This window comes from Ursus arctos, unplaced genomic scaffold (assembly GCF_023065955.2).
Source record: "Ursus arctos isolate Adak ecotype North America unplaced genomic scaffold, UrsArc2.0 scaffold_18, whole genome shotgun sequence".
In the NCBI taxonomy this organism is placed as follows: Eukaryota; Metazoa; Chordata; class Mammalia; order Carnivora; family Ursidae; genus Ursus; species Ursus arctos.
Genome location: NW_026622852.1, coordinates 48,810,192 through 48,832,044, shown reverse-complemented (window position 1 = coordinate 48,832,044; position 21,853 = coordinate 48,810,192). Strand labels below are relative to the sequence as shown.

The 21,853-nt window shown below is 40.4% G+C and overlaps 2 protein-coding genes across 2 annotated transcripts; one reads left to right on the top strand and one right to left on the bottom strand.

Moving 5' to 3' along the window:
* Positions 1 to 4,406: 4,406 nt before the first annotated feature.
* LOC113266268 (olfactory receptor 1L8-like) lies at positions 4,407 to 5,363 on the bottom strand. Its single transcript, XM_026513732.3, has one exon. It carries the CDS (start codon positions 5,361 to 5,363, stop codon positions 4,407 to 4,409), a length of 957 nt encoding a protein of 318 aa, XP_026369517.2.
* A 14,611-nt stretch (positions 5,364 to 19,974) lies between these two features.
* LOC123001871 (olfactory receptor 1N1-like) lies at positions 19,975 to 20,921 on the top strand. Its single transcript, XM_044389516.3, is given in 2 exon segments — positions 19,975 to 20,667; positions 20,670 to 20,921. Coding segments are annotated over 2 exon segments (945 nt in total).
* The last annotated feature ends 932 nt before the right edge of the window (positions 20,922 to 21,853 follow it).

Below are 21,853 nucleotides of genomic sequence, written 5' to 3'. Positions count from 1 at the left end.
GAGAATCTTGGATCTCAATGGGGATGAAAGAAAACACCCCTGGTACATAGAAAGGCAACATGATAGTCATACAAATGCAAATTGTGCTTTTCGTGTTATAATAGGGTCCAGGGAAGAGATCAGTTGGACTGGAGAAGTCAGTGTAAGCTATTGGAGGAGGTAAGAATTGAGCATATCCTTGAAGGCAAGATTGGAGAAGTCATTTGTTTACCAAATGGAAAGAAAATGGATGATCTCCATTGCTGCCTCTCCCGCAACGCATGCACACACACACACACACACACACACACACACACACACACAATATCCTCCTCTCTACTCACCTCCCCAATCCTTAGAAATTGACCACACTACCCGGCTTCTATCCCTGTGCCCTTCCTTAATTGGTGGCACAGGATATATAGGCTGGGGGCAGTGAGTGTCTGTGATATGCCATCCTCCCCATCCATCACTAGGCCCTCCCCTCTGTAAACAGGGAGGGGACCACCACTTCCCCTCCATCATTCTCTCTCCTTTGTCTTCTTCCCCTTCTGCTCCTCTGTACCTGTATTCACTCTAGGAGCTGATATTTCAGTTCTCCTGGCCTCTTGTCATGATCAGCCCCAATTCGTAGAGACTGGTTAAACACCAGACACCTTCGTGGCATTGTTTTATTCTTCACAAGGCTATGAAGTAGGTATCCTCAACAACTTTGCAAATGGTGAAACTGAGCGTCAGACATATTTGATGTCCTCAGATAACTAGTAAATGAGATTCAAATGCAGGTGTGCCTGACTCCAAAGCCTGTGCCTTAACCCCTACAATTGTACCACATCTCTCCAGTATTTCCTCAGGGGAAGAAGATGAAAGGAACCAGGCTCTGGTTCCCTGGGCTTGAAAGTAGCCACTCTGTTCTTCTGCTGCCCTAGGATTTGGAGAGAGCTGGTATGGGAGGGCGTTTCATACTGGCCTTGTAGAAACTGTGACCTTAGAACCTCCTGTGAATATTTAATTCTGTATTTGTTCTTTGGTTCATAGAGAGGCTTCTGATCCTAGGCAGAGACTCAGCTCATATCTACCCAAGAAACTTGCTTAGCTGTTGGACTGGGAAAGGAGAGGGGTGTGTGTGTGTGTATGTGTGTGTGAGTGTGTGTTGCCCCTTCCAGATTCTCACCTGTGATAGCATGAGTCAGTGTCGGGCATCTTCAGATTTTCCATTTCTCTCTCCTAGATGGATAATTCACAATGAGGAAGTGCCTGGGACCTTTCAGACTCAGTCAGTAAAGTTGGGGTCTATTGAGTCCAGGGTTCACTAGGAACATGGAGTGTATGATTCATTTTCAGCTTCCCTAGGCCTGAAAAGACAAGAGTCTTTCTTGGGGTTTTAAAGGCTCCTGGAACACCATTTCCCAAAGTGCTCATTAGAGCCAACCTCGGTGGCATTGTGGAGCCTGTCCTCCAGCCAACTCTGGCTAGGTCTTGGGGGAACTGAGGGCATCTCTTTCCCGGGAGTTAAGCTCAGATGTGGATCTCAGGAGAGTGATTCTGAGGCCTCTTTCTGGGATACAGTGCACTTTAGCCTGACCGGCAGGCCTCTTGGAAGCTCATGCCTATGCCCTAGACAGTTGAATGCCTGTTCCATACCCTAGGTAGAACTGGATTGAGGGAGAGTCAGGAGTATAAATTATAACATGACTATTCCTGCTGTTTTTTTTTTCCTAAACAGAGTAATCCTAATATGAAGCAACCCCTTTAAGTCCTAAACTGTCAGTGAAATGAAGCAGCCTATATAGGGCACAGCAGCCATAATGTCTAATACATAGCAATTGCTAAAAATGTTACATCTCCTGTATTTTTATGAATACTATTGAATTAATCCTATTATTAATATTATTGAACACTTCCATTACACAGTCTCAAGTAATACTCACAGCAAACATAGGATACAGAAACTATTCTTATCCCATTTTAGAGGTGAGGAAACTGAGGTCCAGAGAGGATAATGTCTTGACCAAGATCATACAACTACTAAATGGAGGGGATAGAATTCCATCCTAGATCTGCATGACCCTAGAGTCCATGCTTTTAACCACCACACTTTGTCCTAGTATCATTGCTGGTTTTAATCACTAACAGTTTCATATGTAGAAAAGAATATTGTTATTATTGTAACTTGCATGTCTTTGGTTACTAGTGAGAGTGAGTATTCGTTTCATCTGATTTTTAACCATGGTAACTAATGACATACAAAAAAATTTTAATTTAAAAAAATTTACTTTTTAAAAATTATTTTATTTTATTTTATTTTATTTTATTTTACTTTGTATTATGTTAGTCACCATACAGTACATCCCTAGTTTTTGATGTAAAGTTCCATGATTCATTACTTGCATATAACACCCAGTGCACCATGCAATACGTGCCCTCCTTACTACCCATCACCAGCCTATCCCATTCACCCACCACCATCCTCTCTGAAGCCCTCAGTTTGTTTCCCAGAGTCCATAGTCTCTCGTGGCTCATTCACCTTTCTGTTCCCCCCCTTCATTTTTCCCTTCTTTCTCCTACTGATCTTCCTATTTCTTATATTCCACAAATGAGTGAAACCATATGGTAATTGTCTTTCTCTGCTTGACTTATATGTCCCGTTTTAACAAATTCAAATATTCCGGATATGTAGAAGCTAAAAAACAGACATCATCTCCTTTCCTATTCCATGTCATCTCCTAGAATTAACCATTTTCAGTGGGAGATTTCTTTACTGAATATATAATATCGCTTAATCATTATATACACACATTTACAATACAGATTTATTATTAAGTATTTTATCATCATTAATTAATAGATTTATTCTTCTTAAAAAATAGGTGTTTGTTTGTTTTTTTGGTTATGTTCAGTTAGCCACGATACAGTACATCTTTAGTTTTTGATGTAGTGTTCAATGATTCATTAGTTGCATATAGCACCCAGGTTTATTCTTAAGTATTTTATTTTGCACCTTGCTCTTTATTCATAATGGCTTCTCAGGGCAGTGACAGAGATATGCCTCATTATTTATAATGATCACATATTATTTATTTCTATGGAAAAATTGAACCATCATTTATCTATTCTCCTATTGATGGGCATTTAGTTTGTTTCTAATTTTTCACTATTACAATGCTGTAATCAACAAGTGTCTGTGACATGGAGTTTGATAATTTGATATACTATTACTTTAGGGCGCGAGTCCTAGAAATACAAACATGGAGATAAGGAATGACCAGAAATTTTCAAACATTCAGCTTCTCACATAAGACCATGTTAATTTTCTCTGGGGGGAGGTGCTAATTAAAATTCAGGTTCACAGGCTCTATGTGAGACCTGCTGAGTAATATCTCTGGAAATGATAAAAAATAGTAAGTGGGAAAATATTAATATAGAAAATACAGCAGGGACTAAAATCCCTGAGAGAGTAATAGAGAATAAAGAATGAAAACAAAAGTAAACAGAATCAAGTCCTTGCCTGTAGCACTAGATGACTCTACATCCCAGAGCCTCTGTGTGGTTCTGGACGCTCCTAGTTATAGCTGCCTTCAACATTCATATATGGGCTTTAAGTCTCTCTTCAAAAGATACTGATAATAATTCTAAGTACCTACAATAAATCTTTCCCTGGGAAGCAGACAGACTTCAGAGTGGTAGGGATGGTAGAAATCAAGGGGTCTCTAAGGGGAATTGAAGCTAAGAGAGGGCAGAAGGGGAGTGACTGCCTGTGAAGGACAAACACCAGATGACCAGGGTAAGGACCCAGAGAAAACTCCAGCCCTTCCACACTGGTCTGTTCATAGGTTCAGTTGTGTGTTGAACTTTTAAGTCACGTAGCTAATCAGGGCTAAGAGTTGGGCTTGTGTTCACTACAGAGCCCAGAATACCCTGCTGTCAGTGATAGATAAGAAGGAAGAGGCATGATTCCTGTATAAACTGACAGGCCAGACACAGTCTTTGCTTTGGTGGGAGTTTCAAATTTAGGAAACTCTCAATATCTGTATCTCTGTCTCTCTTTCTCTTCCTAAATTATTGTAATGACTTTCAAAAGGCTTGCAAAACTGAGTACAAAAGTTCATTAAAGTAGGAGGGATACTGAGGGAATCAAAGTCATTGAATAGATATGAATTAGTTCCACAAATTTTTGTGGAAAACAGAGGTTTCAACAGCACTTGGGGTAATAAAAAAGATGTGGTTTCCTGGAGAAGAGAAGAGAGAGGTAGATATGTGAAAATTGGAACCCAGGAACTTGGTTGACCTGGAGCCAATTACTGAATCATAATAGTCTCAGTGGTTGATGGCTGCAACTGTAAAGACATGGATACAGCCCAACATCCATGGCAGATATGATTATACCTGCTGACCAGCAGAAACAGGGTCCAGAGGAGCAGAGACCCTCATGAACATGATCCCAGAGGTTCTGGCTTGGACTTTCTCCTGGCCATCAGCTTCCTCAGGCCCCTTTCCATGTCTTTATTTCTCAGACTGTAGATAAAAGGATTTAGCATGGAGGACAAAACTGTGTAGGCAAGTGTTGCCACACGATCTCTAACAGTGTAGGTGGACAGGGGCTGTAAATAGACATAGAAGATGCTTCCATAAAACAGTGTTACCACAGTGAGGTGAGAGCCACAGGTAGAGAAGGCTTTGCGTTTCCCAGCAGCTGAGGGGATCTTGAGAACTGTGATGAAAATTCGTATGTAAGAGAGAGTAATGCACAGAAAGGGGGTCACCAAAACAACAGAACCTTCTGACATTATCATGATTTCATTGACAAAAGTGGAAGAGCAGGACAATTTGAGCAGAGGGTTGATGTCACAGAGGAAATGATGGATAATATTGGAGTCACAGAAAGTGAGACGATTCAGTAGTAGTGTATGTAGGAGTGAGTGGAGGTGAGAAAATGAGCAGGAGAAGGCCACCAGCAGGATACAGCAGCAGTGGTTCATGGCGGTGACATAGCGGAAGGGGTCACAGATGGCCACATAGCGGTCAAAGGCCATGACCACCAGAAGGCAACTGTCAGTGTTGCCCAGAGCATAAATGAAATACATCTGTGTCAGACACCCAGCATAGGAGATGGTCTTCTCTGACAGGAAGTTCATTAGCATCCTGGGGACAATGGTTGTTGTAAAGCAAATGTCAGTGAGGGACAGGAAACTCAAGAAGAAATACATGGGGGTCTGGAGCTGGGGGTCAGAGTGGATGGCCAGGATGATGAGTAGGTTCCCTATCATGGTGACGAGATACATGGTGAGGAAGAGGATAAAGAGTGGCTTCTGGTCTTCAGGCCGGGAGGAGAATCCCATGAGGATGAACTCGGAGACACTACTGGTTTGGTTGATTTTTTCCATGGTCACAGAGCCAACTAAACAGAGAAGATCTTATCATTTAACACACACACACACACACACACACACACACACACACACACACACACTTGTTTCACAACTGTAATCACAAACAAGTCAATAAGTATTCCTTTACTTTCCACCCATTAGCTACCATGTGGACAACTTGTCAAATTTATGGTCCTTGATGGTGCCTTCCCTTTTTAGCTTGCTGGCTTCACTTGCTTCTGGTGTTGATAGCATGGACTTCCAGAAGAATTTTCTTTTAGAAACAGAGTTTAACTAATTCAGCTTAATATTAAAGCTTAAAAATAGTTTTGTGAAAAATACTCTCTGGGAGTAGGGACACCACTGTGCAAAAGGCAGAGACAAGCCTGGCATGGAGGATTATCTATCTATCTATCTATCTATCTATCTATCTATCTATCTATCATCAGATAGTTCTACCTTCTATAAAGAAAAATAAACCACATAAGAGGATAGAGACTGACAAAGGTAGGGTTGGGAATTTATTTTAGATTAAATGGTTTCATTTTTCTCTCTCTGCGTCAAAACAAATTTTCAGTTATGCCATGCTAAGCTTTATCTTTGAACCTCCTTGCCAAAAGAGGGGATTTAATGAAATACTCAACAAGTGAATCAGAGGAATAATGAACCCAGGTCAACAAAGTTTTACTGTCATACTTGGTTTATCTTTAGAGGTACTTATTTAGAAGCTCACATTCCTTAGTGAATGTTAATCTGTCAGTATCAGTCCATATAAATCCTTGTATTTACTTTTTACCTATTTTTCCTCTGGTTTCCTAAGTCAGATCATGTTCCCACACCTTGGATACCCAATCATTAAGCAAGCATATGTCCTTCCATGCCAGCATCCATTCATTTATTTAGTTATATATTGTTGAAAAATATATATTATTGCTTTGTTTAGGTATGTTTTTCTTCCATTTACTTCAATAATTACTTCAATAATACTGTGGCATATATCTCATTCTGTTTTTTCTCTCTATATATATTTTTTTGATATCTATCAATGTTCTGGTTCTTTTCTTCTGACTCTTTCCATCGTATGCATGTGGCTCACTTGACTTACTATGTTTCCCTAAATGTCCTCTAAGTCTGCTACCATGAACAACATAGATTCAGATATCCTCACGCCTACAAAGTGTTTTAAATTATTCATCCAGACATTGAGAATGGGCACATTGGATTTTAATAGCAGTTCAAAGAATGACTAATTATTCATTTGTTCATACAACAATTAAATGCCTAGTTTCCAGATGGTTAATATCAGGCAAGTAATTAAATATCTTTAAATTTCAGTGTTTTATTTTCCCATAATATTTTTTGAGGTTTTCATATTATTTTGTGCTTAAGGTACTTAGAATGATTCCAGGGAGACAGTAAATATTTGATACCACTGTATTCTCTTCCCCACCACTGTTTGGTGCCAATGATTTTTTCCCCCTAACTAGGTATTTGTACATGTTCTCAAAAGTAATGAATCTGAATAGTAAAATAACCCTAGCCCACAGACGTTAATGCTCTAATGGTCAAATTGACCTTAATATGAATTTACAAAGCTTTTTTTAGAAGGTGCATTTGTCCATGCTTTGAATAATATGAGAGTGAATCAATAATTAAGCTCTTATCTCATACAGGTGGAAATTTGTTTATTTCTCCCTGTAAACTTATGAGAAATAAACTATTATTATCCCCACTTTTTTTCTGTTGAGGAAACAGTTATAAACAGTAACAATAATTTTCTAAACTCACACATCAAGTAAATGGCAGAAATAGGTTTCAAACTTAGGACTATTCTGATTCCAAGATTTAACCACTATGTGTCTTCTCATATTTTTGTAAAACTATAAATGTATCTGAAACAATCATGCACAGGGTTTATTTTTTTCCAACTTAATCATTTCCTATTTTAACACACACACATGTCCCACAATTTTTTCCTTAAATGTTTTCTGTCCCACATTAAAAACAGACCTTTGCTACTACAATGGGAAATCTATTTTTTTGTGTGTTGAACAGATTGCAGAACTTGAAAATTCTAACATACATGATTAATTGGCAACAAAAAGGGGGAATTTGGTCTTGGGTGCCTGGTGCCTTATGTGTGTATTGAGTCGAGGGTCTGGTAGAAAGTGCACTGGACTTGGAAGCACAAAGTGGAAGTGGGTACTTGACCTCTATCTCCTGTGCACTGAGTGATTTTAGGTATTCTAAAGAGCTAATGAAACATAACATATAAGTGCTGCTTGTAAACTATACATCAGCAAAAATAAGTTATTTGTGAAGGGGATGCCTGGGGAGCATGAGATGGAGATTTAAAGTGATCAAGTCAGGTTGGATACCCCTGTGTATCATCTGGGTTGAGTACCTGGCAAAAATGGAAGGAAGTTTTGGAAGTGAGAATCTAAGGGAATCATTCTAAAAGTCTGGGATGTGTCAGGGGAGGGGACTCTGTGTGTGTGTGTGTGTGTGTGTGTGTGTGTATCTTTTCTACTAAACCCCCCTTATCCACTTATTGAGAATCTGTTTCCTCAAAACCATGGGATAATGATATACACTGGCCCAGAGATCAAAGAGGGTGGTCATAAAATACAAAGCCAGACTTAAATGTTAGGCTGAACTCTGATATATTGTGTCCATATGATTTTTGGAGCCAAAGGAGACAAAATGAGGCTGAAATAAGTACCCAGGTGAGGTGGATGATCCGGTGGGCAGCCAGTGTGCTAGTGTTCGCTTTCTATATCCAGATATCTTCTCACATTTTCCAGTTAAAATAAAAATTCTTTTCTCTCTCCTGAACCACTTTTAAATTGGTTACATTTACCTATCAGTCAAAGCTGACCTTTTGACTTTCTAGCCTGCGATGAGCAAGAGGGGTTGGGAAGAAGGAAGAAAAAGCAGAGAGATTGCTCTGGATTCCAGAGGGAAATAGTATTTTCCTGATTCTGCCTCACATCCCTGATCTATTTCTCATCCTCTGTCTCTCAGCATCGTTCAGTTTTTCTCTGCTCCCCACTGTAGAAGGCAGAGGTGCCCAGACTCACTGTAGCAGGAACTCTCCCGGTCGGGGAAATCCTGTGGGCTTCTCATGGGTTTGCCTCTGTTCTCCTGGACTCCTTTAGGTCCTTGTTGGGCTGAGGGAGCTTTGGTGTGCTCATTCCAACTCTTCAAGAGGGTTTGCTCTGTAACCTCTCTCTTGATACAGAAATCACAATGGCTGCAGAATTGAGTGGAGCTGCCCTCAGGGGGACAATGAACTCCTGAGGCCACCTTCTAAAGATTGAGGCTATTTCCAGAGCCTTTTAAACTTACTACAGCATCTCCAGGGCATGCTTTACTGTCCTCAAGCTTAGGGTAATCAAAGGTGATAGGATATGCACGTGTGTGTGTGTGTGTGTGTGTGTGTGTGTGTGTGTGTGTGTGTGTCTGTGTGTCTGTGTGTGTGTGTGTGTGTGTGTGTTTGGTGAGTAGGGAGTGTTACAGTTTGGGTGCTCCAGGAAGCAGACTTTCAGATGGAGATTAGCCTGCAGGAGGTTTATTACAGTGTGCTCTAGGGATCCACATCTGTGGAAGTGAGAGGAAGGGGGCAGAGCTGGGCAGAGGGAGAAGGTGGGTTGTGATACAGTCTTCATGAAGGTCTCAGCTGACCCTACTGGAAGCTCCGGGCCTAGGATGTCAAGGAGGACAGCTCTTTATTCCCCACATTGATCATGGATGTAGGTTGCTCCTGGAAGGAAGGATGCTCAGGGGTAGCAGTTTCTTTCTTTTTTTTTATAATAATATTTTTTTATTATATTATGTTAGTCACCATACAGTACATCCCTGGTTTTTGATGTAAAGTTCGATGATTCATTAGTTGCGTAGAACACCCAGTGCACCATGCGATATGTGCCCTCCTCACTACCCATCACCAGCCTATCCCATTCCCCCACCCCTCTCCCCTCTGAAGTCCTCAGTTTGTTTCTCAGAGCCCATGTAGCAGTTTCTTTCATCCGAGGTCATCCCCAAAGAGAGCTTAAAGCTGAGGACTAACTTACAAGGCTACCCTTGATGAGCTATAGTGCATTCAATATCCATTTTGACCAGCACTTACACAGAGAGCTGACCCACTTGTGAACCACGCTCAGGCATTTCCCTCCTCTGTCACCTGGTTATAGGGAATATATTATGCAGCCATAGCTTTCCAATCCCTCTCCTAGATCACTGCATTCCTATAAAGGATACTGATATCATGGGTCCCCTGCATTTTACAGTGCTTATCTTCTACCCTCAAGACTCTGTCTTGCTAAGGCTCCAACTTGCTAGCAACTTCTTTGTTATCTGGTCCAATTACCCTGGTGTCACTGATACGGTGGAGTAGTGTGATGTCCTATGGGATATCCAGATTGTCTGCATGTTTTTGGACTCTACAATGACAGAATTCAGAAGAGTTAAGAGAGCCCTGAGGAAAAACATATACCATTTCCATTCAAAGTCCATGCAAACTGTTTGATACTTTTATGTGTTAGGGGTGGAAAATAATGCATCCACCAGATCAGTGGCGGTAAATCATGTACCTAAGGCCACATACTAGTCTTTGGTAGCAAATATACCTCATCTGGTAGGATATCTGAGATTGAGGTTACTACTTGGTTGAGTTTGCAGTAGTCCACTGTCACCTTCCCGGGTCTGTCTGGTTTTTATAGGGACTGAAATGGTGAATTAAGGAGAGAAATAATAGACATTCACCCTGGCATGTTTTCTCTGCCATTCCCCCTGGGACATATTATTTTTTATTTATTACCCTGACTTGGGGATGGGCAGTTTCAGGAGCTTCCCACAGGCCAGGGATCCAGTGTTGGGGATGTGCCAACTGCCAAGTATATCTTTGTAATTATATATTAGAAGACTAGTGAAATCACACAGTGGGTCTGCAGATTAAGTGGACCCACCGTGTAAGAAATTTGGACCAGTAGTCCATTTAATACCTTGTTCCCATATGTATCCTCTCTAACAATCAAACCATGATGACATTTCTCCATTTAAAGTTGCCCAAGACAGTCTCTTCCATAAATGGTGCTGGGAAAGTTGGATAGCTACATGCAAAAGAATGAAACTTGACCACTCTCTCACACCATACACAAAGATAAACTCCAAATGGATGAAAGACCCCGATGTGAGACAGGTATCCATCAAAATCCTAGAGGAGAGCATAGGCAACAACCTCTACGACATCGGCCACAGCAACCTTTTTCATGACACATCTCCAAAGGCAAGAGAAACAAAAGATAAAATGAACTTGTGGGACTTCATCAAGATAAGCTTGGGGAAAGGAAAGAAGGAAACAGTCAAAAAAACTAAGAGGCAGCCCACGGAATGGGAGAATATATTTGCAAATGATGCTACAGATAAAAGACTGGTATCCAAGATCTATAAAGAACTTCTCAAACTCAATATGCGAGAAACAAATAAACAAATCATAAAGTGGGCAGAAGATATGAACAGACACTTTTCCAATGATGACATATAAATGGCTAATAGACACATGAAAAAAATGTTCAAAATCATTAGCCATCAGGGAAATTCAAATCAAAACCACACTAAGATACCACTTTACGCCACTTAGAATGGCAAAAATTGACAAGGCAAGAAACAACAATTGTTGGAGAGGATGTGGAGAAAGGGGATCCCTCCTACATTGTTGGTGGGAATGCAAGTTGGTACAGCCACTCTGGAAAACAGTGTGGAGGTCTCTTAAAAAGTTAAAAATTGAGCTACCCTATGACCCAGCCATTGCAGTACTGGGTATTTACCCCAAAGATACAGACGTAGTGAAGAGAAGGGCCATATGCACCCCAATGTTCATAGCAGCATTGTCCACAATAGCTAAATCGTGGAAGGAGCCGAGATGCCCTTCAACAGATGACTGGATTAAGAAGCTGTGGTCCATATATACAATGGAATATTACTCAGCTATCAGAAAGAACGAGTTCTCAACATTTGCTGCAACATGGACGGCACTGGAGGAGATAATGCTAAGTGAAATAAGTCAAGCAGAGAAAGACAATTATATGATTTCTCTCATCTATGAAACATAAGAACTAGGAAGATCGGTAGGGGAAGAAAGGGATAAAGAAAGGGGGGGTAATCAGAAGGGGGAATGAAGTATGAGAGACTATGGACTCTGAGAAACAAACTGAGGGCTTCAGAGAGGAGGATGGTGGGGGAATGGGATAAGCTGGTGATGGATAGTAAGGAGGGCACGTATTGCATGGTGCACTGGGTGTTATACGCAACTAATGAATCATCGTACTTTACATCAAAAACCAGGGATGTAGTGTATGGTGACTAACATAATATAATAAAAAAACATTAAAAAAAATAAATAAAGTTGCCCAAGTAAATGGCTATAGGTACCACTGGGGAAAGACAGGGAGAATCATCATGGGTATACTCCCTGTAGTGTTGCATGGCTCTTCCTTCTTGAGATATGGCCTCTCCATCAGTCAGTGGATTCTGGGACTGATAAGTGGCTCAGGTCTAAAAACCAAGCAGAGACTAGAATGTTTTATTGAGTATACTCAGTCTCCTCATAAATCCTTGATTTCCTTTGTTCATAGAAATGAAGCAATACCTCTTACTGGTTGCTGATCTATTTTCCCCCAGAAACTCCGTCTCCATAATTCTTCCCTGTGAGGATTCCTTGACTGGCACCCTGACCTCACCATTTGTGAAGATTAATTTTCTGTCTCAAGGTGGCTGGGCTACAGTACCCAGTTATCTAACCAAATTCAAATTTAGATGTTGCTATGGAGGTATTTTGTAGATATGACTGACATCTACAATCAGTTGAGTTTAATAAAGGAATATAATTTAAGTAAATAAAGTAAAATATTTTATAAAGGAAAAATACATAAGTAAAATGGAATAATGTTAAGTAAAGGAGATTACTCTTATATAATCAGTTGAAGACCTTAGGAATATAGGCAAAAACTGAGGTTTCCTGGAGAAGAGACTCTGCCTTTAGACTGCCTGAGTTTCCAGCCTACAGATCTGTCTTACTTTTTATTAGTTTCCAAGGTAGAATTTAGTGATTCATCAGTTGCATATAACACCCAATGCTCATTACATCAAGTGCCCTCCTTAATGTGCTTCACCCAATTATCCCTTCCCCCCACCTGCCTCCCCTCTAGCAACACTCAGTTTGTTTCCTAGAGTTCAGCATCTCTTACAGTTTGTCTCCCTCCCAATTTTCATCTTATTTTATTTTTCCTTCCATACCCTTATGTTCATCTGTTTTGTTTGTTTGTTTGTTTGTTTGTTTTTAAAAGATTTATTTATTTGACAGAGAGAGAGAGTAAGAGTGAGAGAGAGAGAGAGAATAAGCGGGGGAGAGGCAGGCAGAGAGAGAGGGAGAAGCTGGCTCCCCACTAGGCAAGGAGCCTGATGCGGGGCTCTATCCCAGGACCATGGGATCATGACTTGAGCCAAAGGTGGACGCTTAACTGACTGAGCCACCCAGGTGCCCCATCTGTTTTGTTTCTTAAATTCTACATGATTGAAATAATCTGATATTTGTCTTTTTTGGACTGACTTATTTCACTTAGCATAATACCCTCTAGTTCCATCCACATCATTGCAAATGGCAAGATTTCATTCTTTTTGATGACTGAGTAATATTCCATTGTCTACATATACAATATGTTCTTTATCCAGTCATCTGTTGATGGACATCTCCGTTTGGCTATTGTGGACATTGCTGCTCTAAACATTGGGGTGCATGTGCCCTTTCAAATCACTATGTTTATATCATTTGGATAAATACCTAGTAGTGCAATTTTAAAATTTTGAGGAATGGGGGTGCCTGGGTGGCACAGCGGTTAAGCGTCTGCCCTCGGCTCAGGGCGTGATCCCGGCGTTATGGGATCGAGCCCCACATCAGGCTCCTCCGCTAGGAGCCTGTTTCTTCCTCTCCCACTCCCCCTGCTTGTGTTCCCTCTCTCGCTGGCTATCTCTATCTCTGTCAAATAAATAAATTTAAAAAAAAAATAAATAAAAAAATAAAATAAAATTTTGAGGAATGTCCATACTGTTTTCCAGAGTGGCTATACCAGTTTGCATTCCCACCAACAGTGTTCTTTCTTTTAGGGTGAATTTCTCCGTCTTGTCATTATATCCAGAAAAGAATAGAACAATGAGAGAGAAAAGACAATAACAACAATGACACACACACACACAAAAACCACACACACACACACACAGAAGAAAATAAAAACAACACAAATAAGAAAACATCAAAGAAGAAACAAAACAAAACAGAAAACTGGATGCTGGGTATATTTTGGTCTGACTATTAAAAGAAACTAGATCCCAAAACAGGAAAGAAAGGTAAGTATATATGTATTCTATAGATATAATATATATGTATAACATATACATATACATATATATGTAGTATATATGTAGCATCCCAGATTCAAGTCTCCACACCTTCTACCTTCCAAAAAGTGGTCACTTTTCTATTTGTAGAATTGCAGCACTTATTTTTCTCAGATCTCTGATTGATTTTGGAGGTGTTCAGAATGATTTGATAACTACCTAGCTGAATTCCAGGGACTGGATGAACTTAGGGTCTTCTACTCCTCCACCATCTTAATTCTTCCCCTTTGCATAAGCCATTTCTTTTTTTTCTTTTTATTATAATAATATTTTTATTATATTATGTTTGTCACCATACAGTACATCCTTGGTTTTTGATGTAATGTTCCATGATTCATTAGTTACATATAACACCCAGTGCACCATGCAATACATGTCCTCCTTACTACCCATCACCAGCCTATCCCATTCCCCCACCCCCTCCCCTCTGAAGCCCTCAGTTTGTTTCCCAGAGTCCATAGTCTCTCATGCTTCATTCCGCCCTTTCTTTATCCCTTTCTTCTCCTACCGATCTTCCTAGTTCTTATGTTCCATAGATGAGAGAAATCATATGATAATTGTCTTTCTCTGCTTGACTTATTTCACTTAGCATTATCTCCTCCAGTCCCATCCATGTGGATGCAAATGTTGGGTAATCGTTCTTTCTGATGGCTGAGTAATATTCCATTGTATATATGGACCACATCTTCTTAATCCAGTCATCTGTTGAAGGGCATCTCGGCTCCTTCCACGATTTAGCTATTGTGGACAGTGATGCCTTGAACATTGGGGTGCATGTGGCCCTTCTCTTCACTATGTCTGTATCTTTGGGGTAAATACCCAGTAGTGCAATTGCTGGATCGTAGGGTAGCTCAATTTTTAACTTTTTAAGGGACCTCCACACTGTTTTCCAGAGTGGCTGTACCAACTTGCATTCCCACCAACAATGTAGGAGGGATCCCCTTTCTCCACATCCTCTCCAACAATTGTTGTTTCTTGCCTTGTCAGTTTTTGCCATTGTAACTGGCATAAGGTGGTATCTCAGTGTGGTTTTGATTTGAATTTCCCTGATGGCTAATGATTTTGAACATTTTTTCATGTGTCTGTTAGCCATTTGTATGTCTTCATTGGAAAAGTGTCTGTTCATATCTTCTGCCCATTTTATGATTTGTTTATTTGTTTCTCGCATATTGAGTTTGAGAAGTTCTTTGTAGATCTTGGATACCAGTCTTTTATCTGTAGCATCATTTGCAAATATATTCTCCCATTCCGTGGGCTGCCTCTTAGTTTTTTTGACTGTTTCCTTGGCTGTGCAGAAGCTTTTTATCTTGATGAAGTCCCACAAGTTTATTTTATCTTTTGTTTCTCTTGCCTTTGGAGATGTGTCATGAAAAAGGTTGCTGTGGCCGATGTCGTAGAGGTTGTTGCCTATGTTGTCCTTCAGGATTTTGATGGATTCCTGTCTCACATTGAGGTCTTTCATCCATTTGGAGTTTATCTTTGTGTATGGCGTGAGAGAGTGGTCAAGTTTCATTCTTTTGCATGTAGCTGTCCAATTTTCCCAGCACCATTTATTGAAGAGACTGTCTTTTTTCCACTGGATGTTTTTTCCTGCTTTATCAAAGATTAGTTGCCCAAAGAGCTGAGGGTCCATTTCTGGGTTCTCTATTCTGTTCCATTGGTCTATGTGTCTGTTTTTGTGCCAGTACCATGCTGTCTTTGTGATCACAGCTTTGTAGTACAACTTAAAATCTGGCATTATGATGCCCCTAGCTTTGTTTTTCCTTTTCAACAGTTCCTTGGCGATTCGGGGCCCTTTCTGGTTCCACACAAATTTAAGGGCTGTTTGTTCCAGTTCTTTGAAAAATGTCATTGGTATTTTGATCGGGATAGCATTGCAAGTGTAGATTGTTCTGGGTAGCATGGACATTTTAACTATTCTAATTCTTCCGATCCATGAGCATGGAATATTTTTCCATCTTTTTGTGTCTTCTTCAATGTCTTTCAAGAGTGATTTGTAGTTTCTAGAACATAGATCCTTTACATCTCTGGTTAAGTTAATTCCAAGATAACGTATGGTTTTTGGTGCTATTGTAAATGGGATGGATTCCCTAATTTCTCTTTCTTCATTCTCCTTGTTCGTGTATAGAAATGCAATTGATTTCTGAGCATTGATTTTGTATCCCGCCACATTACTGAATTGCTCTATAACTTCTAGTAGTTTGGAGGTGGATTCTTTTAGGTTTTCCATACAGAGTATCATGTCATCTGTGAAGAGAGACAGTTTGACTTCTTCTTCGCCTATTTGGATACCTTTTATCCCTTTTTGTTGTCTGATTGCTGTTGCAAGGACTTCTTTGTTCAGGTTTCAAAATACAAATATGAAATGCTTCAAAATTCCTGAAGACCTGGATTGAATGGAATCAGAGTACCAAGTGTCCCAGAGCATCTTAAATATTCAGGACAGGGATCCTCTTCTTTCTGGTCTTCTTTGTTCCAGCTGATGAATGTAACTAAGATATCTCTGGCATTCCCTTCAGATCTTTCCTTGGCTTGGCTTTGCAGTCCTTTGTTGATCTCTTAGGCTCCTGATCTGGAATCCTTCTCTCTCACTCTCTCACTCTTGCTCTCACTCTTGCTCTCATTTCCCCTTTCACTCCCTAAACTGATTTTTAACCTCAGTTTAGCAAGCTCATCTTTGCTTCTGTATTTATTATTCTTGACCATTAACTCTGATTTCAGTTAATCCCAACACAAAGTTTGTCAAGAAGAATCTGAACTCTTCCTGTCCTCCTCCCAAATTAAGGACATCTGCAGTGCCTTCTTCTCAGTAACCAGGGTAGCAGTAAGAAGAGAAACTTGAGACAAACAGTTGCAGGCTAGCAGTTCCTGCCTTTGGAATATTTTCTCCATCATGATCAGGCCAGCTCTTACTTGTTGACAGACACAGTAGATGAAGAAGGAGTGGAGGTAAGTAAAGGAATCTTAGCACTCTGGGATGACAGGGGTTGCCCAAAGGTTCAGAAAGCATCGCATTGCTGTCTCTAGAATCTACAGAGTTTTCTGAGGCTTTAGACAGGATGAAGGATGAGAAACCCTTTTAGGGAAAGGAAGAACCAAAGGATAGAACAAGAGATATTAGCACAGGCCCTTGGGTAGAGCTTTGGACCCTTTTTAGAGGATTTCTGATATTAACCTATTGGTAGTATAGACTGAGGGACCTCTATAGGAATAGTCTGATCAAGGCATTGTATACCAACAGAGATAATGAAACAGGTGCAGCTCTTCCCTAAAATAAATCACAGTGTCTTTGAGATCCCCAATGGAAATGAAAGAACTAACCCACTAAAGGCAGGATCTGAATGTCAGGAAGGTATGGGGCTGTCTGCTGGTCTGCATCACCCTCCTCTTGACAAGATACACAGTCAGGTGGATCTTAAGAGAGTCTCCTGCCTCCAGGACATGGGAATTAGAATGTACCCAATCAGAGAGCCTAACCTTTATGAGGCATCACATTCCCCATCGAGAGAGAGAGAGAGAGAGAGAGAGAGAGTAGAGGAGAAAATAGCTTGTGGCTTTCTCATCTCTCGGAGTAAGTTACATAGCTCTGAGATGTGTTCCTCAATTAGTGTAGGGTTCAGGGGTAGATAAATATGTGATGGTTCTAAGTTATTGCTCTTGCTAAAGTTTGAAGTATTACTTCAAAATATAAACAATGCTTCAATATATCCTTTATTGATCTGGAGGTTAGTTTTTCTTTAGGTGTGGACTCTGAATAGAGATTGGGAATAGGAACTACTTAGATCCATAAGATATTGATGACAAAGATATTGATGACAAAAAGTCATGGAAAATGGGGAAGGCAGCCAGCTGAACAGAAAGAGCAGTAGTCTGAGAGCCTGGATACTCTGGTTTTCCCTCTAAGGAGCAGTGTTAACTTTTTCAATCACTTAATTTTTCTAAAACTTGAACAATTAGTTGAACTAAAGGAAGTTTTCTTAATCCCTGTTGAGCATCAAAATACCTGAGAAGGATTTAGTTTTCATTCTAGTTTTTTAAATACAGGCACTCAGATTATATCATAGAGAATTTAACTCAGTAGGTCTGAAGATTCTGTACTTTTAGCAAGCATCTCACAGACTAATGTTTGGCAACCTCTGGACCAGATGATGCTGTAGGTCATTCTAGTTCCTAAACTTCATTGTTCTTCTATAAAAGACAAGTACCAAAGATAGGAAAGGCAAGTGAGGCTAAAGTTATGAAACTATAAAATTTTGAGAGATTAGTGTTTGATGATAGAAAATCACTGTCTGTTTTGATTGATGAAGTCTCTGGTATCCAATGCTATGAGTTGGAATTCTGTCTCAAATATTTGTGGGTCCCTCTGCAAGTTATTCCGTTTTCTTCTCTATACAATTGTAAGAATAATAATCTCTGCTTTCTGGTGTTGTTTAAGGGTTAAAGGAGATGATCTGTATGAAGTGCTTAGAACAGGGGCTGATAAATGTAATAAGTGGCTGGTAACTGTTAGCTATGGGATGATGCTGATGCTGATGACAACTCAAAACACAGGAGGGAAAATACAGAACTCCATATTTCCTATTTTGAAAGAAATGATAGGAAATAAAGGAACATGAGTTCTTTATATGCCCTTCACTCTAAAATGAGGTATTGTGAGGGTTTAAAAATTTTTTGTATGAATTTTGTGGCCACCAAGAGAATGTAAAATTCAGCTCACCTCAGTCTACTCATGTACTGTGCAATGCAATGATAAAACTGATAGGGGTGGTAGACTTGGTCCAAGGCTTGGTAATGCCAGAGCTGAACATGCCTAGAGCCTCCTTGGAAGAGTACCTTCTGTATAAAAGATTGACCAGAGGAAAAGAGAAAAGAAAGGAAGAATCTATGAGATTCCTAAGGAAGAGGAAGGAAATAGGGTCAAATTAGAGGTGAAGTCAGATTAGGGAAGATAATGAAGTTAAAGTGAGATTTGGAAGTTCAAAGATTTGGGAGTCCTTACATGTAGAGTTCTTTTTTTTTCTCTTATAATATTTTTTTTATTTTATGTTAGTCACCATACAGTACATCCCTGGTTCTCGATGTAAAGTTCGATGATTCATTAGCTGCGTATAACACCCAGTGCACCACGCAGTACATGCCCTCCTTACTACTCATCACCAGCCTGTCCCATTCCCCCACCCCCTCCCCTCTGAAGCCCTCAGTTTGTTTCCCAGAGTCCATAGTCTCTCATGCTTCATTCTGCCCTTTCTTTATCCCTTTCTTCTCCTACCGATCTTCCTAGTTCTTATGTTCTATAGATGAGAGAAACCATATAATAATTGTCTTTCTCTGCTTGACTTATTTCACTTAGCATTATCTCCTCCAGTGCCGTCCATGTTGCAGCAAATGTTGAGAAATCGTTCTTTTTGATAGCTGAGTAATATTCCATTGTATATATGGACCACATCTTCTTAATCCAGTCATCTGTTGAAGGGCATCTCGGCTCCTTCCACGATTTAGCTATTGCGGACAATGCTGCTATGAACATTGGGGTGCATATGGCCCTTCTCTTCACTATGTCTGTATCTTTAGGGTAAATACCCAGTAGTGCAATGGCTGAATCATAGGGTAGCTCAATTTTTAACTTTTTAAGAGACCTCCACACTGTTTTCCAGAGTGGCTGTACCAACTTGCATTCCCACCAACAATGTAGGAGGGATCCCCTTTCTCCACATTCTCTCCAACAATTGTTTGCAGATGACATGATACTCTATGTGGAAAACCCAAAAGAATCCACTCCTAAACTACTAGAAGTTATAGAGCAATTCAGTAATGTGGCGGGATACAAAATCAATGCTCAGAAATCAGTTGCATTTCTATACACGAACAATGAGACTGAAGAAAGAGAAATTAGGGAATCCATCCCATTTACAATAGCACCAAAAATCATACGTTATCTTGGAATTAACTTAACCAGAGACGTAAGGGATCTTTATTCTAGAAACTACAAATCACTCTTGAAAGACATTGAAGAAGACACAAAAAGATGGAAAAATATTCCATGCTCATGGATCGGGAGAATTAACATAGTTAAAATGCCCATGCTACCCAAAGCAATCTACACTTACATGTAGAGTTCTAGAAGAAATCTAGCATCTAACTGTCCTCCCTAGCTTTTAGATGCTGCAGAGTCATGGAAAACCAATCCAGTATCTCTGAATTTTTCCTCCGAGGAATATCTGAGTCACCAGAGCAAGAGCAGTTACTGTTTGGAATTTTCCTGTGTATGTATCTTGTCACCTTGACTGGGAATGTGCTCATCATCCTGGCCATCAGCTCAGACCCACACCTCCACACTCCCATGTACTTCTTTCTGGCCAACCTATCTTTTGTTGACATAGGCTTAACATCTTCCACAGTTACCAAGATGCTGGCAAATGTTCAGACTCAGCATCACACCATCTCCTATGCTGGTTGCCTCACACAAATGTATTTCTTTCTGATGTTTGGTGATCTGGACAGCTTCTTCTTGGCCGTATTGGCATATGACCGTTATGTGGCCATTTGCCACCCTCTCCAATACTCCATGGTCATGAGCCCCCAAGTCTGTACCCTGCTGCTTGCATTATGCTGGGTCCTCACCCACATTGTTGCCCTGACTCACACCCTCCTCATGGCTCGGCTGTCCTTTTGTGTTGCTGGGGAAATAGCTCGCTTTTTCTATGACATAACTCCTGTCCTGAAGCTGTCATGTTCTGACACCCATATCAACGAGTTGATGGTTTTTGCCTTAGGGGGCACAGTATTCATCGTCCCTTTTATCTGCGTTGTCATCTCTTACATCCACGTTGTATTAGCCATCCTGAGGGTCCGAACTCCTGGTGGTGGGGGGGGAGCAAGGCCTTTTCCACCTGTAGTTCCCATCTCTGTGTCGTCTGTGTGTTCTATGGGACGCTCTTCAGTGCTTACCTGCACCCTGCCTCTGTTGCCTCTGAAGAGAAGGACATTGCCACAGCCGCAGTGTACACTGTGGTGACCCCCATGTTGAACCCATTTATCTATAGCCTAAGGAACAAGGACATGAAGGGGGCCCTTAAGAGGCTCCTCAGTCACAGGAGAATTTTATCCTCTTATATATAATGATCGCAACTTTTAATGAAAAGCCGTAGGTTTGGAGTCAGACAAACTTGGCTTCAGTTTTGGGTCTGCCCCATACTAGCCATCAGATTGCAGTTCCGTTACCTAACCTCTCTGAGTCTTAGTCTTCTCATCTCTAAAATGGAGATAGTAATCTTTATTTAATAAGGTGACTGGAAGATTTGATGAACTGAGATAAACTATGAAGTGCATTTCATATAGTGACTAATAATAGTAGATTTTCAATATATGAAAGCTTAATATTACTGATTTCACTCTTCATCTCTACCAGACACCTGCTACGTGCTGGGAGCTGTTAGAAGTGTGAGGGGTACAGCATGGGACGAGACACAGTCCCTGCTTTCATAACACTTTCATTCTAGATTATTAATTTGCCAATCATAAATAATGGTGGGGGCTGTCTTGTTTGTAACACTAAGGGGAGGTTAAGACAAAATAAGTAAGGATGGTGGTTACATTCTGGGAGAGGCAGGATAGATAAAGTGTTTCCCCATCAGAAGACTGAAGTTCAAACCTGAGATTTCTGTGCTGGTTACCCCACTTCCTGTGAGACATTTTACCAGGAAGGGTGAGTTCCTTGTGCTGCCTCTTTCCCTTACTGGTCAGAAATGTCCGATGCCAGCATCGTTTTTATGACTAATAAGCGTGAACACAGTAACCATCTTTCTTTATTTGGCTCAGGTTTGCCTTTAGATCTAAAAGAGGCACCTGTCACATAAATTAGTTGCAGAGATGGAGAAAATTATTTTTATAGGCATATAAGTTTTCTTCTGCCTCCAAGAATCTTAGAAATATTTAAGATATGATTTTTTAAAGATTTTATTTATTTACTTGACAGAGAGAGATACAGTGAGAGAGGAACACAAGCAGGGGGAGTGGGAGAGGAAGAAGCAGGCTCCCAGCGGAGGAGCCCG